This window comes from Sylvia atricapilla, chromosome 8 (genome assembly GCF_009819655.1).
Source record: "Sylvia atricapilla isolate bSylAtr1 chromosome 8, bSylAtr1.pri, whole genome shotgun sequence".
In the NCBI taxonomy this organism is placed as follows: Eukaryota; Metazoa; Chordata; class Aves; order Passeriformes; family Sylviidae; genus Sylvia; species Sylvia atricapilla.
The window spans coordinates 14,372,667-14,398,530 of record NC_089147.1 but is presented as its reverse complement, the minus strand read 5'-3'; the positions used below and the strand labels follow the sequence as shown (position 1 = coordinate 14,398,530).

The 25,864-nt window shown below is 60.5% G+C and overlaps 4 protein-coding genes across 7 annotated transcripts in view; all 4 read left to right on the top strand.

Moving 5' to 3' along the window:
- HPSE2 (heparanase 2 (inactive)) overlaps nucleotides 1-5,680 on the top strand; it is a 107,005-nt gene extending 101,325 nt beyond the window's left edge. The window contains exons 10-12 of the mRNA XM_066323766.1: nucleotides 3,428-3,573; nucleotides 4,543-4,689; nucleotides 4,772-5,680. Coding sequence (XP_066179863.1) covers nucleotides 3,428-3,573; nucleotides 4,543-4,689; nucleotides 4,772-4,937 — 459 coding nt within the window. The 3' untranslated portion in view covers nucleotides 4,938-5,680. The remainder of the gene's footprint in view (nucleotides 1-3,427; nucleotides 3,574-4,542; nucleotides 4,690-4,771) is intronic.
- Nucleotides 5,681-5,875: 195 nt separating this feature from the next.
- HPS1 (HPS1 biogenesis of lysosomal organelles complex 3 subunit 1) lies at nucleotides 5,876-10,656 on the top strand. Of its 3 annotated transcripts, none has more exons than XM_066323765.1 (18): nucleotides 5,879-6,048; nucleotides 6,138-6,275; nucleotides 6,342-6,484; nucleotides 6,741-6,849; nucleotides 7,049-7,209; nucleotides 7,286-7,388; nucleotides 7,514-7,591; nucleotides 7,683-7,752; nucleotides 7,857-7,924; nucleotides 8,461-8,628; nucleotides 8,706-8,882; nucleotides 8,952-9,019; nucleotides 9,154-9,276; nucleotides 9,377-9,442; nucleotides 9,638-9,782; nucleotides 9,878-9,991; nucleotides 10,121-10,203; nucleotides 10,446-10,656. In XM_066323765.1, exons 1-18 carry the CDS (start codon nucleotides 5,950-5,952, stop codon nucleotides 10,606-10,608), a joined length of 2,076 nt encoding a protein of 691 aa, XP_066179862.1. In that variant the 5' UTR covers nucleotides 5,879-5,949; the 3' UTR covers nucleotides 10,609-10,656. The 3 variants fall into 3 exon arrangements, with proteins under 3 accessions (XP_066179860.1, XP_066179862.1, XP_066179861.1); XM_066323764.1 differs by having other exon boundaries at nucleotides 7,487-7,591; XM_066323763.1 differs by having other exon boundaries at nucleotides 5,876-6,048; nucleotides 7,487-7,591; nucleotides 9,878-10,203.
- Nucleotides 10,657-11,863: 1,207 nt separating this feature from the next.
- On the top strand, nucleotides 11,864-16,464 carry PYROXD2 (pyridine nucleotide-disulphide oxidoreductase domain 2). Of its 2 annotated transcripts, XM_066323762.1 has the most exons (16): nucleotides 11,864-12,032; nucleotides 12,457-12,476; nucleotides 12,703-12,796; nucleotides 12,876-12,949; nucleotides 13,069-13,215; nucleotides 13,358-13,511; nucleotides 13,727-13,788; nucleotides 13,899-13,996; nucleotides 14,420-14,561; nucleotides 14,659-14,793; nucleotides 14,893-14,965; nucleotides 15,076-15,232; nucleotides 15,366-15,520; nucleotides 15,642-15,748; nucleotides 15,854-15,974; nucleotides 16,078-16,464. In XM_066323762.1, exons 1-16 carry the CDS (start codon nucleotides 11,864-11,866, stop codon nucleotides 16,146-16,148), a joined length of 1,779 nt encoding a protein of 592 aa, XP_066179859.1. In that variant the 3' UTR covers nucleotides 16,149-16,464. The 2 variants fall into 2 exon arrangements, with proteins under 2 accessions (XP_066179859.1, XP_066179857.1); XM_066323760.1 differs by lacking the exons at nucleotides 11,864-12,032; nucleotides 12,457-12,476; nucleotides 12,703-12,796; nucleotides 12,876-12,949 and having other exon boundaries at nucleotides 13,129-13,511; nucleotides 15,851-15,974.
- A 2,510-nt stretch (nucleotides 16,465-18,974) lies between these two features.
- LOXL4 (lysyl oxidase like 4) lies at nucleotides 18,975-25,154 on the top strand. Its single transcript, XM_066323759.1, is given in 17 exon segments — nucleotides 18,975-19,212; nucleotides 19,215-19,258; nucleotides 19,261-19,318; nucleotides 19,321-19,623; nucleotides 19,751-19,929; nucleotides 20,079-20,290; nucleotides 20,819-20,857; nucleotides 20,980-21,196; nucleotides 21,333-21,516; nucleotides 21,777-21,931; nucleotides 22,232-22,399; nucleotides 22,609-22,771; nucleotides 22,894-23,137; nucleotides 23,407-23,522; nucleotides 23,630-23,766; nucleotides 23,946-24,057; nucleotides 24,182-25,154. Coding segments are annotated over 17 exon segments (2,436 nt in total). The 5' UTR covers nucleotides 18,975-19,178; the 3' UTR covers nucleotides 24,253-25,154.
- Nucleotides 25,155-25,864: the final 710 nt, after the last annotated feature.

The window sequence follows — 25,864 nt, the reverse complement described above, 5'->3', positions numbered from 1 at the left end:
GTGCCACATGGGAGTGGGTGCCAGCTGCCGTCAGGGGCTGAGGAAGAGATCAATGATCTGTGGAAAAGCCACCCTGGTTGCAGCCAAGCTGGGTTTCAGGAGCAACTATTTCCCAAGCTGGTCCCATTTGAACAGGAGCTGGCAGCTGCAGGAGCCCAGCAGCCCTGGTGTGATTTTGGCTGGGGTTCACTCCTGCCAATGGAAGGAGCTGCCCTGGAGCACCAGTCCAGCGAGGGAACGTGTCTGCCCTCAGCAGGTTTGTTTCAGTCATGCTAGGTGTGTGTGTGTAATTCATCATCCAAGTGCTTGGTGTCACCAGGCCCTGGTAATTTATTGTGAATCACATGATTTCGGCCCCTCACACAAGTGGATTCGCAATGATGTGAAAAGCTGCAGCTGTCTTCAGCGCTTCCCTGCAGTGAGCTGAAGAGCTCAAGTGCCTTGAGGCCAGTGCTGACGACTTTTTCCAGCCCCGGGTCATTTTTCTGGCCCTCCTTTGAACTCTTTTTGATTTTTTCACATCCTTCTTGAAACTGAGACTTTGGAGCTAGCTTTGCCAGGAAGACAAGGTAAAAGCACTGCTATCCCCTCAGCTCCTGCAGATTTTGGAGGGACACGGGGGTCCCCACACTGACCTGGAGGCATTGACTGCTGAAATACTGCACACTCAGCTGTGATCACCTCATACTTTGCAGAACAGCTCAGCCTAAATCACTGCTGACTGTCTTGCCCATCCCATGGCACCTGCATGGTTTTTCTCAGAAAAGCTGTATACCCTTAGCTGGGCCAGAAGCTCAAAAAACATAGCCAACACTTTTCAGAGAGAATTTATCTGTCCTTGGGCCCAGCTTGGGAGATGCTGAATGGCACAGCTCTGCCCACGAGCCATCATGGCAGGAGCCTGGGGCTCAGTGCTTCCAGCTCTGCGGGGTTGTTTAGAGCATCCTTGGGAAGAGCATGTGCTGAGATGTGAAATTTGGCAGCAGCTGGGGCAGGTCATGGGGCTGGGCAGGTTCCCAGGACTCCCACATTACAAACCCTGCTGCTTCTGAGCCTTTAGGGTGGAGGGACACTGATGTCAAAGCAGCAAATTCCCGGAGACCACCCAGCCCAAGAAGGGTGGATGCTCAGCTGGAGGCTGGAGTTGCTGGTGCCAGCTCGCCATGGAGGCAAGACCACTGAGAGTCCCCTGCAGAACAGCTCTTGAGATCCATATGGAAATTCTGAGGGCAGACATTGAGAGTCTGGCCTCCATCACTCCCGTAATTTGTGGGTGAAAGCAGCATCTCATCAGTGGAAATATGGAGAGGAGCCTGAACTGACAGGTAGCTCAGGACACCAAACTTAGTTTTAACCCATGACCATGGGGCTAAACACTAAAGTCTGTGCTTTTTTTTTTGGCGTCACTGCAAACTCAAGTAGTTACTCATCTAATGACTCTGCTAATCAGAGTGGCTTGCTGGAGAGACAGTTCTGTTTCTCCCGCCTGCTGCGACTGAGCAGCACAGGCTGGCTTCTCACAGAAGCTTGGTGAGGGCAGGGACATCCTCAGGCTGTAGAGCAGTCCAACCAGCCAGCAGGGTCAGGGCCAGAGGCATGGCCTCACTGACAGCACACATAAGCAGCATTGAGCAATTGCATCTCATTCTCCCTGGGAGCTTTGGCCTTGTGGCTGAGCCATCTCAGGCTACACTCAGGAAGCCTCTTCCTTCAGATTCACATCTCCTTTGGGGCCCAGAGTTTGCAGAGGAAGCAGTTACCAGCCTGGTGTGACACAAAGCCCCGTGGTTTTGGCTGGGACTAGCAAGAGGAGAAGGTGGCTTTTCCTCCAGCATTATGCCAAAATCTTGCCCAGAAAGTGAGAAGTGTGTCTGGATCTGTCTTTGGCAGACCAGCTAAATGCTGATGGAACAGATCAGCTTCTGCTGAACTGGAAAGAGCATGGGGCTGGCAGTCCAGTCTGGCTGGTAGATTTTCACCTGGTGCTGGTCACTTGTGCCCTACTGCTCAGTTTTATATGCCAGCCTCTTTACCCAAAATGCATATTAATCAGGGGCTGTGTGAGGGCTCCCCATGCACAGGATGGATAACTGAGTCTATATGAGATATCTGCAGTTCCACCTGCCCATTCTGCCCTGCATCCTGAGGGCCTGGAGACCCCATTCCCAACCACATGCACTTCTGGGATGCAAGACCCCTACATCACACTATCCTGACCATGCAGGGCTTTCCCTGCCCTTCCTAGGCACTGTGCAGAGCCACAGGATGTTTGTTCAATACTCGTTTTCTCCTCACTATGCAGGGCAGACCTGACAGGCAGAGCAGCCCCTGGTGCTAGTGTGACCATCACTGCTGGACGTTTGACATTGTCAGCAGGGAGGGGGGATTATCCCAATTGCCTTGGGGCACATGGCTCCTCTAGGACATCCAGTCCGGGCTGTTCAGAGGGTGCTATTCCAGAGTGCTCATGTGTATGAAGATGCCTCAGCACCCACAGGTAGCACTCAGAGAAGCAGGGCGAGAGGATTCATCTCCCCACAATCACATGGTGTGCCTGGAGCAGCAGTGACACTAGAACCCCATCCTGCAAAACAGCAGCTGAGGGCCTGAGCCTGCCCTTTCCCTTCCTATAACCCTGCTTCATTTACCACACACCTCCCAGCTTCTGCAGCGGATGAGTGGGGGGCCCTGTCGGCAGCAGCCTCCGTCACCACACAGCCTCACCTCCCTCCCCAGGGCTTGGGGCCCATCCTGTGTGCTGTGCAAGGCCATGCCCTGCAGGAAAAAGTAGTGTGTGGTGACGTAATTAAGGCTGCATCATTTATGCATGTGTGTAGAGTCTAACCATTTCCTCTTTCTTGAGTGCTTGGCGTCCCCATGCTCCACAGAAGGCTTTAAAATGGGACAAATACCTCTGGGAAGCTGTGCACCCTCAGCAGTCCCAAAAGCCAGTGGGCCATGAACAAAGAGCAGGGGAGAGTTCTGAGAGTTCACAGTGCTTCAGCTCTGTGTTGAGAATGGAGAACAGCTTGCTCCAGAGACATCACCACCCCGTGTGCATCAGCGGGAGCTGGTGTGCAGGTCCACAGCATGGCTATGTGTTGGTCCATGGGTATATGCAAGGGTGCTCATGCTGCTCCTCACACTCTGCAACCCAGCCAAGCTCAGAGCTCCTCTAGAGGGTACCCGTGTCTCTCAGCATGGGAAATGTATTCCTCCCTGAATCTCTTTCCTGGAAATGTCCATGCCACTATGGCTTGGACTGCACAAAAAAGCTCATCCCAAGGCAGACATCTGGCACACAACATTTTCACCCCAACAGCCAAACTTTTGCCAGGCTGCAAGCAGGGAAGCCAGCCTTTCCTGTCCACGCCCTCTGTGAGTAGCAGGGGCTGTTGTGCTGCTGACTGTCCCCTCTGCCCCCCAGGACTACTGGCTGTCCCTGCTTTACAAGCGCCTCATTGGTCCCAAGGTGCTGGCGATCCACGTGGCCGGTCTCCAGAGGAAGCCCCGGCCCGGCAGAGTCATCCGCGACAAGCTCCGGATTTATGCCCACTGCACCAGCTACCACAAGTAAGTGGAGCAAGGAAGGCTGAGGGTTACAGGGTGGGATAAGGGGTATCCCCAGGAGAGGAGACCGACAAGGACACGCTGGGGCAGGTTGGCTTCCCAGGGTACTCACTCGGGTGCTGCTCTGGCCGCTGTCACAGTGAAGGGAGAGCAGGAATGGCGATGCCTTCGATGAAAGTGGCGGCAAGCCCGCGCCTGGGAACGGGGCCGGCTGGGAGCGGTGCAGTGGCCGCCGGGCAGCCTGGGCAGCAGAGATCAAGGGAGTGGATTTCACACGAGGGGCCCCGCTCGGTCGGGTTACCCGCCAGGCCCGCGCTGCCGGGGAGCCTGGCCTGGTTATTGTTTCGCTGATAAGGTCTTTGAAAGCACCTCAGCGAGCCGGGGGGGCGGCCACCTCCTCCGCGGACACAAGTTGCTATTGTGGAGGAGGAGAGACTGTTTCTTTACACAGTCCAGATGCTTTCAACATGCCTCCAGCTCGGTAGGAAACCTTGTCCAGGAACTGACAGGTGCAAAGTGCTCTGTAGCTTTTGTTTGGGGCTGCCTGATCGGGCAAGGACAGAGGATCAGTGTCTGGACCTGTCTGTCAGGTGTCTGGGGTGGCGGGGGCAAACGCCACTCACGCACAGAGCTCTCCTCCGTTCTCAGCCTCCTCCTTGCAAGGCTGGGGATGGGGGAGGGAGGGTTGTCTTGGAACTGACACTGTCCTGGGCCGTTCCCGCTCTGGACAATGTTGCAGCATCCTCTTGTGCCATGTCACTGCTGGCTGAAGAGAGGGGGTTGAAAGGTGTCACCACAGAACCAGGTTTTGTGATGGGAAGGTGGCATCTCCCTGTGAATGGGCAGCAGCATAGTGAATCTGGATGTCTGCACGAGGCCAGTTGTTGCAGAGACCCCCAAGCCCCTTCTTGGAGGTGATGCTCCCTGGGGACATGGCAGTGCAGCCCTCATCTCCCACTCTCCTTTTTGCAGTCACAACTATGTCCGAGGATCCATCACCCTTTATATCATCAACCTGCATCGTTCCCGGAAGAAAATCAAGCTGGCAGGGACGCTGCGGGATAAGATTGTCCACCAGTACCTGCTGCAGCCCTATGGCAAGGACGGGCTCCACTCCAAGTAAGTTTGACGCTGGTGGCTGGGACTGTCACCACTGTCCCATCCTCAGTGCCACTGCCGTGACCCTCTCCTGGCCCCACAGGTCGGTGCAGCTCAACGGGCAGCCGCTGGCCATGGTGGATGACGGGACTCTCCCCGAGCTGAAGCCTCGCCCGCTGCGGGCCGGCCGCACCCTGGTCATCCCCCCGCTGACTATGAGCTTCTACGTGGTGAAGAATGTGAACGCGCTGGCCTGTCGGTACCGATAGCCTGCGGCCCACGACGGACTCGCCAGCCCCGCTCCTGCCCCTGAGCACTGCCCAGGTCATGCTGCCTCCTTGGCAGCCCACGCAGCCTCGCTGTTGAGGGCCGTGTTGGGCAGCTCCACGCCACGCCCTCATCCTCACCCCCAGGATGTCCTCCACCTTGGCACCACTCCTGCCCTGTGACCGCAGAGCTCCACATGCCCTGGCCACCATCCTACCAGAGCAGTGCGACAGCCAATTTGCAGGGCCTGCCACCCTCCGTCCTGTGAGCTGCGAGAAGCACCTGGGCCCTGGTGCCTACTGGCTGCAGGGAGGGTTGGGGTGCTGAGCTCCACTAAATCCCGGGACGAACACCCTCCCCGACCCCCTGGTCCCGCTGCCCCCCGGGATGATCCGTCCAGCAGCCGGACCCCTCTCCAGAGGCGAACAGTGCTCCGGTGCAGCAAGAGCATGGAAGCAGCTCCCTCTACTGCCGCCGGGACGCCGCCAGCCGGCCTGGCCCGCCGCGGGATGCACCGGGCGGGGCGGGGCGGGGCGGGGGGCGCCGGGGGCCGCCCCGGGCGGGCGGGCTCCGGCTCCGCGGCGGGAAATGTTGATAGTTAAATTATACATCCCGGAGCGGAGAGGGGCGGAGCGGCCGGCCGGGAGCGTGTCCTGCCCGGGAAATTGAAGGTGTCGCGGGCAGGAGCAGCTGCGACGCGCCCAGGCGCTAACGGAGATGTAATAAAGTTGGGCTCTCAACCGCGCCGGCGTCTTCTGTCCACCGAGGGCCGGCGGGCGGGAGCGATGCGCCGGTCACACGGAGCGGTGCCGGTGTCACACGGTGCGGTGCCGGTGTCACACGGTGCGGTGCCGCGCCGGGCCGCCGGGGGCGCTGCGCGCGTGGGCGCGGCGGTCACGCGCGGCGGAGCAGGAAGCGGCGCGGGGCGGGTGGAGCCGCCCGGTCCCGGTGTTCCCGGTCCCGGTGTTCCCGGTCCCGGTGTTCCCGGTCCCGGTGTCCCGCCCGCCGCGGGCCATGCGCTGCGTCCTGATCGCCAGCACCGCGGCCGAACTGCTCTTCTACTGGGCCGATGCCGCCTTCCTCCGCCGGCTGCGGTCGTCCCACGGCGGGCAGGTGGGGCGGGACGGGGCGGCGCGGGTGCGGGGAAGGGAACGTGGGGTGCGTGGTCGCGCGTGGGCGCTGACCGGGAGAGTGTGGAGCAGGGCGCGGCGCTGGAGGACTGCCTGAACACCCTCTTCGCCCCCCTCATCATTTCCTGCGCCGCGCTGCTGGAGAAGCTCTCCGACACCTACACCTGCTTCGCCACCGAGGGCGGGCGGCACCTCCACGTCCTGCACACGGTAGGACCGGGACCGGGGACCAGGGACCCCTGGCCGGCCCCTGCCTCACCCCGCTGCCGGTTGCAGTTCGGGGACTGCCTGTACATCGCAGTGAACGGCGACGGGACGCAGAGCGAGGACGACCTGCGCCGGACGCTCTTCGTGCTGCGACGCTTGGTAGAGGTTCACTGTGGCCTCGTCACGCTTGACTCGCACCTCATCCGCAAGGAGTGAGCGGGCACAGCCACCGGCACAGGCTGGCGTGTCGGGTTGCTGGGGTGGCTGCCCTGAGATGCCTTCATGCGGCACGGGGGGTGGGAGTGGGTGTCTCCAGCTGGGACCCCCCCTTTGCAGCGGGACCCCCTGCCTGCTGGGCTGCAGCTGGGTTTTGGGGTGTCAGTCGCGCACGGGGAGCTGGGTTTTGGTGTGTCCATCTCACACAGGGAGGTGACAACCACCTGTGAGTTTACACTGTGACTGCCGCAGGTTGCGGCCGGCTGATTCGGAGCAGCGGGAGCGTGTGTGGAGCCTGCTGCGGGGCCTGCTGGAGACCTACAGCCACCTGAAGGAGGAGGACCAGAGCTTTGCAGTGGAGGTACCAATGCTCTGGGCTGTCCCTTACTTTTGGCGTGTTTCAGGGGTGAGAGGCTGTGTGGAGTCTCAGGATGTGGGAAAAGGCTGTGGACTGGGACTTTAGGGCAGCTCCCTGGAGCAGTGGAAGCCCAGACCTGACTCCAGAACAGCAGTGCTGGGTCTAAGAGAGCTCAGCAGCCTTCCCTCCTCCTGCACCCCAGGCTGTGGAGCGGCTGATCCATCCTCAGCTGTGTGAGCAGTGCATCGAGTTCCTGGAGCGACAAGTGGTACAGTACATCAATGCCAGCCCTGAGCGTGGTGGAGATGAAGTGGGCCATGCCTTCCTCCTGGTACACACCAAGCTGCTGGCCTTCTACTCCAGGTGCGCCCAGCCCCACCACCCTCCCCAGAGTAGCCATTTGTCCTCCCAGCTGACCCTTTCCTGCTCTGGCCTGCAGCCGCAATGCCAGCCCCATCCGCCCGGCCGACCTGCTTGTCCTCATCCTCCTGGTTCAGGACCTGTACCCCAGTCAGAGTGCTGAGGAGGAGCTTGGCCCACAGGTGCTTCAAAGCAGGATTGGGGGTGCAGCAAGTCAGATGCTCCCATGGGGTGATGCCTGGACAGCTGGGACTTAGGGGGTTTTCCCTCTTTTTGAAAGCCCACAGCAGGGGATGTTCTCCCTCAGGGACCCAAGAGAAGTGAGAGTATCCCTGTGAGTGGCCCTAGCTCCCATGGAGCTGCAGAAAAGGACTCAGATGACCAAGTGAGTCCTTGAGATCAAGAGCTGCATGGTGAGATTCTGGAAGGGCTGCCTGTATCGCTGCTATCACTGACCCATTTGTTTTTGCTGGCAGGACACAGATGATCTCTCTGTGCCTGAGGTCTACTACACACCTGAGCCCTCGCCAGGCCGGCACAGTACAGGTGAGTGCCCAGCTGGGCAGCAGCCGTGCCCCACACTCCCAGCCCTGCAGAGGCTCCAGGGCTCTGAGGGGGGCTGGAAGACTGCCCTGCTGTGTTCTCTGCAGGCAGTGAGAGCTCGTCAGAGGGTGCTGAGATGCTGAGCATTGGTGAGGTGGATGCTGCAGACGTCCAGGTGAGCACAGAGTCCTGCAACACCTCCCAGCTCTACACTTCATCAGCCTGTCCCGGGGCCCTTTGCAGTTTCTTGTCCCCATCACTTTTCTCTTGCTGTGCTGCAGCTGTGGGTGCCCTACGTCCCGCATGTTATGCATAATTGTGACAGCTCTGATCTCCTTCTCTGAGGCATTGCTTACAATGAGCTGTCAGCAGAGAGGGAGCAGGGCTGTCTCAGTGCAGTCCAGTGTCTCCCTCTGCTGCCATTGGGCTTTCTGGGCCGCTTCCCTGATGGATGTTGCAACACCTCACACACTGCAAGCAAATACTGGCCTCGGTTTAAAGTCTTTGCAACAGCCTTCTTCTCTGCTGCTCCTTTGGGGTAGCTGGGCACTTTCCTCACTGCTGATCCTTTGCTACATGGCCCCTCCAGCTCCTTTGGTTCATTGGTCATGTCCATGCAGCTTTCAAGGCAATGCTGCATCCCTACAGAGCATCCTTGGTGTGAGCTGTCTCATCCCCACAGGGGACTGAGTATGTCCCCTGCCTTCCCAGATGGCAGAGGACTTGCTCCAGACCTTGGGGCCTCTGGTGCCTGAAGCTTCAAACCCCAGAAGGATCTTTCTGGATGCCAGCCTGCGGGAAGGTTACTGCCCCTTGCTGCCGCACACCATGCACTGCCTCCCACTCTGGCCAGGCATCTCCCTTGTGCTACTGACCAAGGTGAGCTGCCTCTGAGGTGAGGGAAGAAGCTGTGTTGGACTGAGTCCTGCCTGACCCACCTCTCCCTTCCCTGGCAGGGCCCCATGACTCAGGTGGCCATCACTTTGTACCAGCTGCTGGATGGTTTTTTGGTGCTAGAGAAGAAGCTGGAAGAGGGACCAGAGGTGGGAGTTGCACGCTCCTACCCATTCCTTGCTGAGCTGCGGCAGCGCATGGACAAATTTGTGAAGAAGCTGAGTGGACAGGACATCCAGGTGGGAGTGGGGACATGTGGACCCTGTTTTGTTTTCTCCGGAGCCTGACACAGTCCTGTCTCTTTCTAGTTGCAGAACACCTGGTTGGACTTTAAGAACAAGATATTTTCACGGAGCGAGCCTGGGAGCTCCCTAGAGTGAGTTGGGGGCAGCCAGGGAAGGTCTCCTGGACAGGCAGGGACCTTTCCCAGCCTGGGGACAAGCACAGCTGTCCTTGCAGTGCTGGGGACCCAGTGTCCAAACTTGGCACTGTCTGTGTCCCCTGGGTCAGGCTGCTGCAGTCAGTGGCCAACGTGAAGCGGCAGCTCTGCTCTGTGTACCGCCAGCTTTTCCTGACCTCTGCTGGCCACAGCTTGTCCCAAGGGCTGCGGGACCGTGCTCAGAAGCTGATGAGGTGAGTGATGGGGGTGGTCAGCATCGATAGGGGGCTGCCCCACACGCAGCTGTGCTGGGGCTTGTGGGTCCTGGCCTCTCACTGTGCCTCATCTTGGCAGGGAGAAGCTGCTGGACTGGCGGGACTTCCTGCTGGTGAAAAGCAGGCGCAATATCACCATGGTGTCATACCCATCTCTGCAGCTGGGAACCCAGCCTGGCAAGGCAGTGTTCCTAAGGGGGTAGCAGATGGGGGAGTGGGACCCTGTCCCCCAGCATCAGGATCAAGGGGAGGAATGTAGTGGGCAAAGGTGGTTTCCCCAAGGTTCAGGGGCTATCCTGGAGGGGCACCAAAGTTGTTGGACACCCTTAACCCATGCCACGTACCTGGAGGACTTTCCTGGACTGGTGCACTTCATCTATGTGGACCGCACAGCTGGACAAATGATGGCACCATCACTCAGTGTGACAGAGAAGTCCAGCTCAGAGCTGGGCAAGGGTCCCCTGGCCACCTTCATCAAGAAAAAGGTACTACTCATGGGGTAGGTATGGGATGGGAACCACAGAACAGGGTGGAAGTTGGAGGGGTTTCTGCTCAGGCTTCAGGTGCCCCTTGTCCCCAGGTCTGGTCCCTGATCACACTGGCCAGGCGATACCTACAGAAGGGCTATACAACGCTGATGCTGCAGGATGGTGACTACTGCTGCTCCTACTTCCTCTGGTTTGAGAATGAGATGGTATGTGGGGCCAGGAAGGGGCTGAGCCCCTCTTTCCCTGGGGCAGGGAGCAGGACTCTAGGTGTAGCCAGCTCTGACTCCTCAGTGGTCCCATCCAAGCTCCTCCCCTCTGCTATCATTTCTCCCCAGGGCTACAAGCTGGAGGTAATGGAGGTACCAGTCCTGGCTGATGATTCTGCTCCCATTGGGATGCTTGCAGGAGACTACTACAGGTGAGCAGTTGCCAGCCCTGTGGTTTGGCACCAGGGCTCGAAGCTGTGATGGCACACAGCTCAGTGTGAGTGATGCCAGGATGCCAGTGTTGTGGTGTCACTGGAGCTGCACCAGCCCATCTCCCCAGCCTGGTGCCATGGTTTTGCTGTGTCCTTGCAAAGTACTTTATAGAGGGAAGGTCATTAGAAAGGGGTTGCCTGTGTGCACAGTACCTGCCAAGCCCCTGTCTTCTCCTCACCAGGAAGTTGCTGCGTTATTACAGCAAGAACAACCAGGCAGAGGTAGTGAAGTGCTACGAACTGCTGACGGTGCACCTGGGCATCATCCCCTCCGAGCTGGTGGTCCAGCAGGCCTACGACTTGGCCCGGCGCCTCTGGGAACCATCCCGCATCCCTCTGCTCTGAGCTGCCTCCAGCCCCCTTGGGGCCAGGATTAAAGTGGGTGTTCCCAGAGCCTGGGTTGCTTTCTCAGTGTCTGTGTGCCATGCCATGGATTGTGCATGTAGGCAGCGACAAGCAACTTTCCAATCTTCTGGCCTGGCCAGGGCTGGCACTGTCCCTTTTCCTGCTCCCCATGGTTCTCACTGCCACCCAGCAGCCTCTGTAGACAAGCAGAGAATGGGGCTGAGAGATTGTTGGCAAATCACTGTCTTGCTGAAAAGTGCATTTCCAGAGCAGGATTTATAATGTTAGCTTGGCATTGCTGCCAGGCTTTGGCCAGAGATCAACATAGTGTTGCCAAACCTGAGTGGTTCAATGGTCTAGCGTGCATCCCACTTCCCCCTCACCCCCAAATGTGGGGTGTGGGGCCCTCAGAGGTTTGGCAGGCTCTGGGGAGGTGCAGCCCATCATGCATCCCCTTCCCCGCACCCCACATTTGGCTTCCAGGCACCAGTCAGCCACAGGTCTGAGCTTAGCTGGGAACAACGAGTAAATCCTGAGGCAGCTTATGTATTTCCCAGGCACGTCTGGGCTCAGTGCACGTCCAAACCTCAAGTACAGCTGGGAATGGGGCCAGACCCAAGGGACTCAGGCAGCCACTGCCCCTTGTTGCTCCCATGCCACTCGCTGGAGCTGGGGATGGCAGTTCAGGGAGCAGTGGACCATGACAGGGCCTTTGCCCCATCCACTGAGCCGGAATTTGCCCTGCTGAGCCATAGTTCTGGATTCAGATCCAAGCTGCCCCTTTTCCTGCCGCTTTCAGGGCTGTGCTCTGGGCTTGCCTGCTCAAGGGGGGGCCAAACTCCCTCTGCCCTGCCATGTTTGGCCCATCACCCCACCACGTGCCTCTGGATCATCCCTGGAGCAGAACAAGAGCTGGGGGATGGGGACTGTCAGGCTCCCGCCTGTCTGCTCAGCACCTTCCTGGAGTACAGACTGGGGAGCTTCTGGCACCCTGCTGACCCCCAGGCAGGATCTGTCCCCTCCTCAGCCCTGGGGCTCATCTCCGGCCCCGCTACAAGCCCCCAGCAAGACTGTGCCAGGGTCAGCGCCTCGCCGGGACGGCACCAGAGGAGCAGCGCTCGGCTGGACCCCTGTCCTGAGCAGCCTCCCCGCCTCTCCAAGGCGTTCCCGGCCCCGGTCCCCGGCCCCTCCCTGTGCCCGGAAGCCCTGGGAAAAGATCCGCCGTGAAAGCAAAGTCCAGCTGCCGGACGGGGCCATGGTCAGGCGCTGCGGGGCGATGGCAGCCGGGCTCCGGGGAAGACTCAGTCTGGTCTGCTCTTCCCGCTGCTTGCATCTGTCCCTGGGGCCGTCGGGAGCGCGTTTGGCCCATGGCGGGGCTGCAGCCCAGCTGCAGCGGGAATACGACGCGGTGGTGATCGGGGCAGGTAAACAGAGCAAGGGAGCAAGAGCCGAGCTGCGGGGAGCAGGCGGGGATCCGCATCTGCCCTCCCCTCAGGGCGGGTAGCAGAGGAGCAGCTAGGTGGGGACCACAGTAGTGCTGGACACACTGCAAAGCCCCAGGCTGCTCCTCATGCCTGGGACGACACAGGGGTCTGGCACAAACTGCAGCCCCCCAGCTTACAGAGCACTGTTGGGACATCTGCCTTGAGCACTTCTGTCCCCCTCTGCTGCACCATTAGGGCCAGGGCTGTAGGGCCAGAGGAGGATGCTCCTTGTCACCTGTATCTCTGTCTAGAGCCTGTTATTGGGGTGGCTGTGACAGCCCCATGCCCCAGGCATGACAGGGTGCCTTGTGCTGTGGGCCCATCACCAACACTGAGCTCTGCTCATCTCCCTCTCTTCTTGCAGGGCACAACGGGCTGGTGGCAGTGAGTACCTAGAGTGGCGTGCTGCCTCTCCTCCATCCACAGGGGACAGCAAGGGTCTGGAAGGGTCTGCAGTCTGGGCAAGGGAGGGCTTTGGTGGCAGTGTCCATGGGGCTGGGGCTCCCACAGGCCCTCTCTAGGGAGGGGGGCACCACGTGCAAGAGTGTGCCCACGCTGATGATGACATCCTGGCTGGAGGGATGGGCAGTGTGTGCTGTGGTCCCCACAGGCTGCCTACCTGCAGCAGGCGGGGTTGAGCACTGCTGTGCTGGAGAAGCGTCACGTGCTGGGCGGCGCGGCTGTCACAGAGGAGATTGTGCCAGGTACCCCTGCATGCCCCTTGTCCCCCTGGCCCTGGCCAGCCTTAGTGGCGGACATCCTCCACCACCCCACATGTTCCAGGGTTCAAGTTCTCCCGGGCATCATATCTGCTCAGCCTGCTGCGACCACAGATCTATGCTGATCTGGAACTGCAGGTACTGGCACCCAGCTTTTGCTGGGCTGCTGGCAACTCGCAGCATGCAAGCAGGGGGACCCTGCTGCCACGCTGTCCCTGCAGGGTAGGTCCTGCAGTGGGGACATCCCTGTCTTGCAGCGTCATGGTCTGAGGGTGCTCCCACGGGACCCATACTCCTTCACCCCACTGCTGGAGGACAGGAGCCCTCCTCGCTCCCTTCTGCTGGGACATGACATGGCCCAGACACAGCAGCAGATTGCTCAGTTCTCTCAGAAGGATGCCCAGGTACCACCAGGGATGTGCACCTGGCACAGGAAAACCCATGAGGGGCTGCCCTGCCCCTGGAGTGGCAGGGATGCTCCTGGGTGGGGTATCCATTGCACCCACCATGGTGCAGTCCTTGCTGTCCACCCTCTGTCCCTTCCAGGCCTATCCTGAGTATGAGGCATTCATGGGGCGCATGGTGTTGGCCCTTGACCCACTGCTGGATGCCCCTCCAGTGGATACAGCTGCCCTGGGAAAGGGTTCCCTGCTCCAGCAGCTCAAGAGCCTGCGAACCCTGAAGCCCTTGCTGCAGGCAGGTATATCTGGGGTGCCAGGGAACCCTGATAGCAAGGGGCGTTTGCCAGCACTTGGGATGGGTGATGCAGAGGCTCCTCAGGAGCCAAAACTGGGCTCACAGGTTCTGCTAGGCTTACTCACCTTGGTCCTGCTGGCTGACCTCCAGACCCAGTTGGGCACCATTAGCCAGCCCTGGCAGAGCCACGCAGGTCTCACACTACCTCTCCACCCCCAGGGCTGGCACTGGGGCGGCAGCTGCCCCGCTATTACGAGGTGCTCACAGCTCCCATCTCCAAGGTGCGTGCTGGCAGTGATGGTGTAGAAACACCCCCTGGCTCTCCTGCCTGCCAGGGTGCTGCGGCAGCTGCCCACCCCAAGCCTTGCATCCTCTCTTTCTCCTGGGCCAGATCCTGGATCTCTGGTTTGAGTCAGAGCCCCTGAAGGCAACTCTGGCTACTGATGCAGTGATTGGAGCCATGGCCAGCCCACACACCCCCGGCAGTGGGTGAGGATCCCTTGACCTTGGGGCTCATCCTGCACTGTTCCCCCTTGCCATGCCTTATGCTTGGCTGTGCTGCACACCAGTACCCCACGCTCTGCCCCCCCTGCCTCTCCCTCCCGCTGCCTGCTCAAATTGGCCAGGGTGCGTCAGGAGTTGGTGCTGGGCAAGGGGCTGCCCCCAGCCCTGTCATATGGCTCTCCTGAGCAGCCCCCACCTATCCCTTTGCGGTTTGGACACCTCTGTCCCCAGGCTGGGCTGAGTTTTGGCTGGTGTATGCTCCCTGTAACTGAGTTGACATCCCATGAGGTGGCATGGTCCTGCTGGGGGGGGGAGGACTGTGGGGGCTGTGGCACCATCGTCACTACCATTGCAGGGAACAGATCCATCCCCACAGCCAGCAGCTAATCCAAGGTCTTGCTACCACAGGTATGTGCTGTTGCACCATGTGATGGGTGAGCTGGAGGGACGGCGGGGCGCCTGGGGATACGTGGCAGGTGGGATGGGAGCCCTGTCCCAAGCCATCGCCCTGGCAGCAACTGCCCGGGGAGCCCACATCTTTGCTGAGAAGGTACAGGGTGTCTGGGAGAGGGGAGCTGTTTGGCATCCCTGCCCTTGCAGCCAGCAGGGATGCTCTTGGTAAAGTCTTGTCCCGTACACATGCCCAGGCAGTGTGCCATGTGCTGCTGGGCAGGGACGGGGAGGCGCAGGGTGTCGCTCTGCAGGATGGGACAGAGGTGAGGAGCAAACTGGTGCTGTCCAATGCCTCCCCCCAAATCACCTTTCTGGAACTCATTCCTCAGGTATGGAGTGCATGGGGCTGGTAGGGCTTGGCATGTTAGAACGGCCCCATTCACACTGCCTTTCATAGCCAGCCTCTGCACCGGTATATCCCATTCCAGGAGCAGCTGCCAAAGGATTTTGTCCAGCGGATCAAGCAGGTTGACACACGCTCCCCTGTCACCAAGATCAATGGTAGGTACCAGCAAGGACACTTGTACTACCATCCCTGCTGGAGGAACACTGGTGCCAGGCTCAGCAAGAGGCGGCACCCTGCTTCCTCCATCTCCCCATCCCATGGCCAGTGGCGGTGGATCGGCTGCCCAGCTTCCTGGCTGCCCCCAATGCCCGCGACGGCCAGCCTCTGCCCCACCACCATTGCTCCATACATCTCAACTGCGAGAACACCCAGCTCCTGCATCAAGCATTCACTGAGGCTGCCCACGGGCACCCCTCCAGCAGGTAGGAGCCTGTACTGGCACACCTCGGTGTGCTGGGGAAGGGACAGGACAGTCATTGCAGTGGATGCTGGGGAAAGAGTTGTGGAGTGGCTGGGTCCCCCTCTGCCTGCCCATTTGGTGTACTGCTTCCCCAGGCCCATGATCGAGCTCTGCATTCCCTCAACGCTGGACCCAGGGCTGGCCCCACCAGGCTGCCATGTCGTGTCCCTCTTCACTCAGTACACCCCGTCCATGCTGGCCGGCGGTCGGTCTTGGGATGAGCAGGCCAGAAATGCATATGCAGACACAGGTAGGTAAAGCACACACAGATCCCAGTTACAGCCATGGGCAGAGCTGCCCTGGAGCTGCACAGGAGTTTGCTACCATGTCCCCCCAGACTGCCCACCAGTAGTCCTTTCATCTTTCTCTAGTGTTTGACTGCATCGAAGACTATGCCCCAGGGTTCAAGGCATCTGTCATTGGCAGGGACATCCTGACACCACCGGACCTGGAGAGGATCTTCAGGCTGCCTGGTGGAGTGAGTACCATTCATGTGAACTCTGAGCATTGCTCTGGTGCCAGTGCTAATGGGCACACAGGCCCAGACGAGGCGCAGCTGGCTCACACAGAGCTCTGTTAGCAGAACATCTTCCATGGAGGGATGTCTCTGGACCAGCTGTACTTCGCCCGGCCAGCACCATCCTACTCTGGCTACCGATCCCCAATTCCTGGCCTATACCTGTGTGGAAGTGGAGCCCACCCTGGTAAGCAGAGCTGGGAGCCAGGACCCTCCTGGAGACCTGCAGAAGGAAGAAGGAGGCATGTGGAAGAGGTGCACCACCATTCCCCATTTCTCCTTTCTTGCAGGAGGAGGAGTGATGGGAGCAGCCGGACGCAATGCCGCCCAGGTGGCTATCAAGGATTTCAGGCACCTCTGATGAGATTAGTGAAACTGACTTTACCAACACAGGGTTGCAACAGCAGCATGCCCTACTGATGCCATGCAGAGCCCTGCCCATCCCCAACTTGCTTCCCCAGCACCTCAGGGCAGCAGCATCTCCCAAGAGCTGGGTGCAGGCTGGCAGGATCCCTTGTCTTCTCAGCCACTACCATCACTTGAATAGATGGCTGGTCCCAGCCTGCCACAAATCAGCCTTGCCCCAGTGGCTCCTGGACCCTGCATGACCATGGCAAGCCTCACTCAGCCCCTGCCTGTGCCCATGGAAATAAACCCTGGCATGCGCTCTGTCATGAGCACTCTCACTGTGGTTCTTTGAGCAATTGATGCAGCTCCTTTTATGCAATCCACACTTGCTGGTGATGCAGCCTTGGAGGAGCTGCCAGAGAGGACAGACACATTTCAGAGTAGTGAACAGGGACAGTCATCCCCTCACCCTCTCCTCTGCCCATTGATGCGGGCTCAGGTACATGCAGAGCTGTTCGTATGGAGTTCCCTAGCTCCAAGCAGGTCCAGACCATCCTAAGTACTTAGAACAAGCAGGGAGCTGCCTGGAAAGTGCTTTGTTACCTGAAGTCCCCAGCTGTCCTCAGTCCCCCGGCTCTTGGTGGCTGTGTGTACAGCAGACACGTGCCCAGCAGCTCAGAAACCACAGGAGCCAGGACTAGCAGCTGCCTCCTCGTGCCTCACACATGCTCCTATTCCCGACCGAAGCTGCCTGCACGTGTTCTGGCCCCGTCCCTTCGTCCCCAGGGCAGATGTTCCCTGCTGGCCACTGCTCAGCCACAGCAGGCCCGGGGTGTGCCCCTCACCCGCGCTACTGCCGGGAGCCGCTGGCTGCAGATTACAGAGCTCACATCCTCTCCCTGCCCTCTTCCTCCGCCGGACAATGCTCCCGATTCAGCCGCCCGCCTCGCCTCCTGCCGGGCCCTAAATACGGTGCTGACAGGGTGAGCTGCTGCACCTGAGCTGGCTGAATCAATATTGACCGGCCAGGAATAGTCCCGCAGCCCTCTGAGAATAGCCCCGCACGCCCGCCCGCCGCCCACAGCTTCCCGCGCACGGGGCTGCCCTGCTGCCGGCCGCGTATTTTTAGCCGCTGCCATTGCTGGCCGCCCGGGGCTGCAGGTGCTGGCACGCAGCGAGCCCCGGGCAGATGAGCGGCACACTGGCTGCCACCTCAGGGCAAAGAGGGACACCTCCAGTCCGCCACTATCACATGAGCGGCAGGACAGAGTGCCCGTACTGCTGCGAGAAGAGGCTGGCAGGTCCCAGATGTGGGAGAGCCCACCAGCCCCCTCACTTCTCTCTTCTTGCTGTCCCCAGGAGCAGAGGCAGAGCTGGGAGCGGGACTCAGCACTCGCCTGCCCTGCACCCCTGCCAGCATCTGCCGGGGGAGGAGGTCGGGGGAAGGTCCTGGCTTCACACTTGAGCAATTGATCTCCAAAACGTCGAGACGAATGAGTCACGGACTCCACTGCTGGCCCCAACCCTGCCCTTCCCCAGGGCTTTCCGTGGCCTTCATTCTGGGGCTGGCCAGGGACTCATATCGCAGCAGAGGCTTCAGGACATGCCCTGATCCCGGCCAAGGCAGACGGCTGGAATGACGGTCCCCTTCGAGGGGGACCCAGAGTTGTACATCGCTGCACACCCAGAGGTGCTGGAAGTCCTTGAGAGACGTGGCGATGAGCTCACGGGCTATTCCCGGCCGTGTTGATCCTGGCTCCTCCCGGCAGGATCCGGCTGCTTTGACTCCAAACAAACAGTCCGGTGGCCACCAGCACATTCCTGGCCGGTCCCTGGGCACGGCCGGGGTACTGGGCTTCCTGTTTATCCTCATCCCACGGCGGGGCACGTCGGGCGTGTGGGCAGCAGGGTGCCCCGGGGACTGGCGGCACCCCAAGCCAGAGGTTGCTCCCGGGGCAAGTCGGGGCGGGGGTGGGGCATCACCAGTCTCCACGTTCCAAGGAGCAGGGCTAAACCTGAGGACCCTCACAGACAGCCTGGTTTATGGATGGCACAAGGGATGCCCCAAGCCCTGGGAGAACTGTGCTCCGGGGTCACGGTACCATCCTGCTTTGGTCCCTGTGCCCCCCGAGTCCTGGTCCCACTGCAGCGCCTCCAGGCATCCTCTGCCTGTGTACCCGCTTGAACCGCTGCGTGAGTGGGAAGGTACAAGGCGTGTCCCTAGCATAACAGTTCGTAATCTCCAGAAAATCCATGCTGTGCCTGGCTGGGGGCAGCCCAGTGAGGGGAGCATCCCTGACCAAGGGAATTTGAACTCGGGGGAGGTCCAGTCTCACGGCAGGTAGGGATTATCCGGGATAGCTCAGATCGCCCCGGCTGGGAGAAGGACAGGGTTTGGGACAGGAACAGGTTTGCCCCAGCGTGCAGCGAGTCAGTGTAGGGCCGGGGGTGGGCAGGGCGCAGGGCTGGGCTCCAGACCAGAGGCGGGGAGGCGGGGGGCCCCCTCGGGTCGGCCCACCCCTCTGCACCATAAAAGCCGCTGCAGGCGGTTCCCGGCGGGAGGTAGGAGCAGCGGGATCCACTGCCGTGGGCGCTACCGCTGCGTACCCTCGCCACCACCGTGTCCCTCGCTACCGCCTGCCCCGCACCGCTGCCGGTCCGGCACCGACATCCCTTGCCAGGGTGAGTGCCCGGGATGGCCCCGGGAGGGGAAGTCTGGGCACCTGGAGGGGGTCATCCATCCCACCAATGCTCTGAATGAAGATGCAGGGGAAGAGGTGAGGGGACGGGGACGGGGCTGTGTGCAAGATGGGGAGGTACCCTGGCGTTCACTAGAGAATCCAGGTGAAGGATAAAGGGGGCTCTATGTGGTCCCCTCACCTATCTCCCAAATCATGGGTCAGACAGGAAGCAATAAGAGCACAGGGCAATGTTCATGGGGCTGCCCATGGCTGCCGGTGCCCGGGAGGGCTGTGTCAGGGCTGGGTGACCTGGTGAAGAGTGTAGGGCTGGGGTGTGCTGTGAGCATGGCAGCAACCAACCCATGTATCCACCACAGCACAGGGATGTCACCACCCTGCAAGAGGGCATGGTATCCCTCCACCATTGCCCAGCTCCTGAGGCACAGGGGGGCTGCAGCTGCACCCCCACTCTGCCATGGTCCCCAAAGACTCATTATTGGGCTGTCCCCAGATATCCCAGCCACAGAACCATGACGGTGATGCCAACTGGTGCAAGTCAAGTCCTGCTGGTGCTGCTGCTGTGCTGGGTGACCCCCAGCAGGCAGGAGCCGACCCCGGTGCAGCTGCGGCTGGGGGGACCACGGGGGCCAGCTGGAGAGGGCCGGCTGGAGGTGCTGTACCAGGGGCGCTGGGGCACCGTGTGCGATGACGGCTTCGACTTCCACGCGGCCACCGTCGCCTGCCGACAGCTGGGTTACACTGCAGCCATCACCTGGACTCATAGTGCCACCTACGGCCAAGGGGAAGGTAGGGGGCAGGGGGTCCTGACATGGGCAGTGTTCTTCCCACTGGCTGTGGGAGCCTTCCCACAGGGCCGTGGGTGCAGAGAGCTTGCAAGACACACTGCATGGGGCCTATGATGCTGTGTCCCCAGGCCCCATCTGGCTGGACAATGTGCGGTGTGGGGGCAGTGAAGGCTCCCTGGCAGAGTGCGTCCACAATGGCTGGGGCATCAGTGACTGCCACCATGGCGAGGATGCTGGTGTGGTGTGCTCAGGACAGCGCCTGCCTGGCAACTCCCCCCAGGCTACCACCTCTGGTCATCTGGGAGAGGTGAGTGGGGGCCCATGACATTCGCCTGTGCCCAGCAGGGTACACCAGGGTGACGGGACCAGGTCCAACTAACCCATCCCCTGGCCCCCTTTCTAAATCCCCTGCCCTTGATGCTGGAGCCCCACCCGACCCCATGCCCACTGTGGCAGGTGTCAGGACTAACCCTGGAGGAGGTGCGGCTCAAGCCCATCCTGGCACGGGCCAAGCTGAGCATGCCAGTGATGGAGGGTGCCGTGGAGGTAAAGCACAATGGGCACTGGAGGCAAGTGTGTGATGCCAGCTGGACCAGGAACAACAGCCGTGTGGTCTGCGGGATGCTGGGCTTCCCCCGGGAGAAGCACATCAATACCAGCTTCTACCGGTAAGGATGTGGGAGACATGCTGCACCTGGGCATGTGGGGCAGGGGCCTGGCTGGACACACTGTGGGGACAAGAGGCTGGAGGAGTGGTCAGAGAAGGGCTTCACATATGGGTGTGTGTGTGAGGTGCTGGTATGGCCTGGCCATGCCCAGATCCCCTTCCTGGGCCTTTGACAAGGGTCAGAGTTGGGCTCAGCAGCATCCAGAGGTCTTTGGGGATGGTCACCATCATGGCTGGCAAAGTGTGGGAGAAAGGAGAGGAAAGACAAGTGTCCCTTGGTCCCTCCCACCCCGTCTCAGCCTGGGACTATAAATACAGCCCATAATGAGCCCCTAGCAGTGCCAGGAGTCACACAGTCCCACTGGGACGTATGTTACAGACGGGCTTGGCACAGTAATTGCCAGTGGCGAGAGAACATGACGTACCATGGGGTCCCCATCTCTAGGGAGGGCAGAAATTATGGGACAGGGGGTTCAGAGTTGGGTAGTGTCAGCATGCTCTCTCACCTCCTGGCTCTGTACACCCACAGGAAGCTCTGGAACAGGAAGCTGAAGGACCCCAACTCCAGGTAGGACTCAGCACTGAGCATGGTGGGCAGGTTGCCTTGGATGGGCACCTAGCTCGAGCATTGGGTGGGGAAGAGTCTCTGGCACTCAAACTGACCCTGGCCCTGGTCCTCTCCCTCGGCAGCCTGAAGACCCTCAGCCAGAAGAACAGCTTCTGGGTGCACAAGGTGCGGTGTCAGGGCTCAGAGCCCCACCTGGGCCGCTGCCCTATGCAGGTGGCCCCACCAGCCCCCCACCAGCACGCCTGCCCCCACGGCATGCACGCCATTGTCAGCTGTCTCCCTGGCCCTGCCTTCCAGAAGGGCACAGGCAAGGGCAAGAACAAGACCACCCCAGGAAAGGTAAGCTCTTGCAGAGTGCCATGCTCTCTCCCACAGATAGTGTCCCAGAGCTGAGCAGCACACAGCCACCCCATTGCACTTGAGGAGGGGGCTGGCTCTGTACTGGGGTTGCTCACTGGCTGCTCCCCATACCCAGGTGCTCCCAGTGCGGCTGCGAGCGGGCACCCACCCTGGTGAGGGCCGGGTGGAAGTGCTACGCCACGGGGAGTGGGGCACCGTGTGTGACAAGCAGTGGGACCTGGCTGCAGCCAGTGTGGTGTGCCGGCAGCTGGGCTACGGGACAGCAAAGCAGGCCCTGGTGGGAGCCCGGATGGGACAAGGTGAGGCAGGTGTTATAGCATGGACTTGGAAAACCTCTGGGCTTGGAGGGGTATGATGGGGAAATCAACTGGTTTAATGTGTCCTGCTGGAGAATCCTGGGATGCTCACACAGCTCCAGCCTGCCCTGGAATGAGGCTGCCTGGTCTGCTCCTGCCATGGGCCCCATTCCCACAGATTGCCCAGACCAAAGGAAGGAGGATGAGGGTCCTGCTCCAGGATGCTCATGGAGCAGGCCGCACTGACCCCTTCTGTGCTTTAGGTCTGGGGCCGATCCATATGAGCAATGTACGGTGCAGTGGCCATGAGCGCTCCCTGGGCGAGTGTCGCTTCCAGGATGCTGAGCAGAATGGATGTCGGCACGAGGCTGACGCTGCCGTCCGCTGCCACATGCCCTACATGGACTTCAAGAGCCAGGTGTGTCCCTGCCTCCTTCCCAGGGTCTGTTGAAGCCCAGCCCCATTGCACAGTCCTTGCTCCCCAAACACTATGCCCAGTGTGGATGCTCAGAGCAGCCCTGGGGGGACACAGAGCAGCATCCTGATGGGGTTCTGCAGGATGATCTGGTGGCAAAATTGGTCTTATAGAGGGGAAAGGAGGAAGAGGAAGATGAGGGGAATGTTCAGCTGGATGTGTGGACTGGTGTTCCATTGCAGTGGGGGGTGGGAGAGCTGGGGGTCTGCACCACATTCCAGCTCAGCCCCTCTCTGCCAACAGGTGCGGCTGGCCGGGGGCCGCAACCCCGAGGAAGGCGTGGTGGAGGTGCTGGTGCCAGTGCAGGGGCGGCTGCAGTGGGGTGCAGTGTGCGGTGCACAGTGGGGCCTGAATGAGGCCATGGTGGTCTGCAGGCAGCTGGGGCTGGGCTTTGCCAGCCATGCCCTCCAGGTGAGTGGGGTACAAGCCTGGGGCCAGAACTGCAGGGGTCTCGCAGGACGGATAGCATGGGCATGGGGTGACCAGGGGCTCTGGGATGGGATGGTGGAGGAACAAACCCTGGTGGCAGTGTTAGAGCAGGAGAGGAGGCAGGGGAGCCTGGTGGGTGCTGGCAAGGGCTGCAAGGACTGGTCCAATCACTGTGCTCCTCCTCTGTTCAGGAGACGTGGTACTGGGCGGGCAGCCCCGATGCCACCCGGGTTGTGATGAGCGGGGTGCGCTGTGCCGGCACAGAGCTGGCCCTCCAGCAGTGCCAGCGCCATGGACCTGTCCACTGCCCCAGCGGCGGGGGACGCTTCTCAGCGGGGGTCACCTGCACTGCCCGTGAGTAGCAGGAGCCCATGGGGTACTGCTGGGAGGAGGGACCCCCCTTCTCCTGTAGGAGAATAGGGGGTGCTGTGCAAGGTGGGCATCAACTTAATCCCCACTGATCCCCTCCATGCCAGATGCACCAGACCTGGTGATGAACGCCCAGCTGGTGCAGGAGACAGCCTACCTGGAGGACCGGCCCCTGGGGCTGCTGTACTGTGCCCATGAGGAGCGCTGCCTCTCCCGCTCTGCTGACAACATGCAATGGCCCTATGGCCACCGCCGCCTCCTTCGCTTCTCCTCCCAGATCCACAACCTGGGAAGAGCCGATTTCCGCCCGAGGATGGGGCGTCATGCCTGGACTTGGCACCAGTGCCACCGGTGAGTGGCCCATAGGCAGGGGCTGGCAGGGAGCTGCCCCCTCCTTGGGCCAGGCAGGGCATGGTGGCACCCGTCCCCAAGAGGCTGTCCCTCCCGGGGTAATTAACAGCGTCTGAGCCAGCACTGTCATTACGACTTTATTTGGCTTCAGGGTTGTAATTTGCTGAGTCCCTGGGTGCTGCCCTGCTGGAAGTTCTGCAGGGGTTGCCTGGGCCAGCCACATGCTCCCTGCCAGGCACTGGTCCTGTGCTCAGTCCCTGTCCCCACAGACACTTCCACAGCATCGAGGTCTTTACGCACTATGATCTGCTGACGCTCAATGGCTCCAAGGTGGCTGAGGGGCACAAGGCCAGCTTTTGCCTGGAAGACACCAACTGCCCCGATGGTAGGTGCTAGATGCAGAGCTGATAGTGGCCCCCCATTCTGGTCTCCCAGTTCTGCTCCCCAAAGGGGCTCTGCCTGTGCCTCCCTCTCCTGCCCTCCTTGCTGCAGGTCTTCAGCGACGCTTTGCCTGTGCCAACTTTGGTGAGCAGGGGGTGAGTGTGGGGTGCTGGGACACCTACCACCATGACATCGACTGCCAGTGGATTGACATCACCGACGTGCCACCAGGCAGCTACACCTTCCAGGTATGGGGATGGAGGGGTGGGGGACACCAAGCTACCAGACCTCAGGGCTCAGGTGTCCCTTCCATGAGCACCACAGCATCCCTCACCCTGCACATCAGGGTGCTGCTTTATACCCTGCTGTGCATGCCCAGCCAGGGCATAGTAGAGGTGCTGCCAGCCCTGCCCCTTGCCCTCTCCAGGTGGTTGTGAACCCCAAGCATGAGGTGGCTGAGTCCGACTTCTCCAACAACGTGATGAGGTGCCAGTGCAAGTATGATGGGCAGCGTGTCTGGATGCACGGCTGCCACACAAGTAAGGAGGGATGGGAGCATAGGGGCTATGGCAGGCAGTGTGAGAGCAGCAATGAGGCTGGAGGTGCCACAGGTTTCTTCTGTCCCCACACTCCCACTCACCCCCACAACATCACTCTCCCCAGGTGATGCCTACGGTGCTGACGTGGTGAGTGATCTGGAGAGACGGGAGCGCCTGGCCAACAACCTTGTGTGAACCCTTGGCATTGACATGGTCCCAGCAGCGCCACGGGAGTCCGACTCCCACGCCCCAGCCCCTGTGCCCTGGCAGCACTGGACTGAGCTCAGGGACTTGCAGACTTTTGTCTTTATTGATGCTGCTGCAGAGGATGGAGATGAGCACCAGGGCTGGTGGGGGTGCCCAGTCCCGTGCTTCCAGCAGGACTTCAAAGAGCAGCCCAAATACAGCAGCAGCCGTCACCTCCACAGCCCCAGGGGCCCCCAGGACAACTACCTCAGCCTGCCCAGCCCCCCCTGCTCCAGCAGACTCAGGACAATTCCCAGCCACCCATGCACTATTGAAGTCCTGTCTTCAATAAAGGTTCTGGGAGCTGGGAGCAGAGAGCTATGCTGTGGAAGAGGGGGTACACTCTTATCAATCCCACCATCACCTCCTCTTTTCCCTGCACTCTTTCCCATTAGGATCATGAAGCTAGTCCCCAGCTGAGAACAACTTGGTGTAGGCAATGTGTCCCTAGCCAGGCAGTGTTTCCCCTGTGCCACCCAGGGCCACCAACTCCCTGGCTGTCTGCATGTGGCTGGCTTGCCATCAGTGGTTCCCATGGGCCAGGGCACCCTGGCCCTGAACTGGCTAACCCTGTGCATGCACAAAGACCCAGCCAGCCCTGTAGCAGCATGGGCTGGCATCCAGCCCAGCAGCCACTGTGTCTGCAGCTGACATGTTGGGCTTTCCCAGGCTGCCCTGGCAGCTTCCCAGACATGGGAGCTGTGGTAGGGGCCACTCTGTCCCTCAAAGCCCTTTCTCCTGGGCACAGTGTGGGGACACAGGGTACACTGTGCCCCTGCTCTCTGTTTCTTACCTCCCGTGGTTTCTATATTTTTTCTTACAACAGGAAATAAAAGGGAATGTCACCAACACACTCTGTTACTGTCTGTTTCTCAAATCGCCAGCCACGGGGCAGTGCCAGCCCTCTCCTTGCACACCTCTGTGGATTCCTGCCTCGCTGGCAGGCACCAGCCCAGGGTGGGGGGGTGTCAGCACCCACCCTGGCCCAGGACAAGTCAGGCTGCACCCACACGTGATGGTCCCTGCACGTGGAGTTGCTGCTGAGAATGGTGGTGATGCACTGAAGGGGCCCAAGGCCAGGGACCGTGGCAAGGCACGTGCTGGTGGAGGCTCACTCGGCCAGGGTCGGGCTTTGAGGGATGCCGGATGGTGGGGAAGATGTTTTCCACATGAGAGCAGCTTTGCGCCCTGAAATTTCCACTGGCCAAGCCACGAGCATCCGGGAGCAGCAGCCGAGATGGCTCCCAGCTGGCAGCGCTGCTGGCCGGCGCAGGGGCAGGCAGCCACCACCACCAGGTCATGACCAGCTCCACTGCTGCCAAGCTGGGGGACAGCCAGGGGACACAGGGCAGGCACATGAGCTCCTCAGCGGTCAAAAGCATGCAAAATGCTGGCAGAAAAGCATCATCTCCATCCTCAGCTCCTGTGAAAGGCCCCAAAACCACAGAGTCTGCATAGCTAGAGGGTGGGAGTGCTGGGGAACATAGGGTTGTTTTTCAGGTGCTAAGAGATGATGCAAAGCAGAGCCAAAGGCAGGTCCCAGGTGCCAGCCTCCGCCCGG

What these genes read in the sequence shown, in the direction of transcription:
- HPS1 (XM_066323763.1), top strand. Translation starts at nt 5,950, where the DNA reads ATGCGCTGCGTCCTGATCGCCAGCACCGCGGCCGAACTGCTCTTCTAC. An exon ending in GAGCCTGGGAGCTCCCTAGA is followed by an intron (nt 9,020 to 9,153) that starts GTGAGTTGGGGG and finishes CCCCTGGGTCAG; the next exon opens with GCTGCTGCAGTCAGTGGCCA. An exon ending in CCACCTTCATCAAGAAAAAG is followed by an intron (nt 9,783 to 9,877) that starts GTACTACTCATG and finishes CCTTGTCCCCAG; the next exon opens with GTCTGGTCCCTGATCACACT.
- PYROXD2 (XM_066323762.1), top strand. Translation starts at nt 11,864, where the DNA reads ATGGTCAGGCGCTGCGGGGCGATGGCAGCCGGGCTCCGGGGAAGACTC. An exon ending in CACAGAGGAGATTGTGCCAG is followed by an intron (nt 12,797 to 12,875) that starts GTACCCCTGCAT and finishes CACATGTTCCAG; the next exon opens with GGTTCAAGTTCTCCCGGGCA. An exon ending in AAATGCATATGCAGACACAG is followed by an intron (nt 15,521 to 15,641) that starts GTAGGTAAAGCA and finishes ATCTTTCTCTAG; the next exon opens with TGTTTGACTGCATCGAAGAC.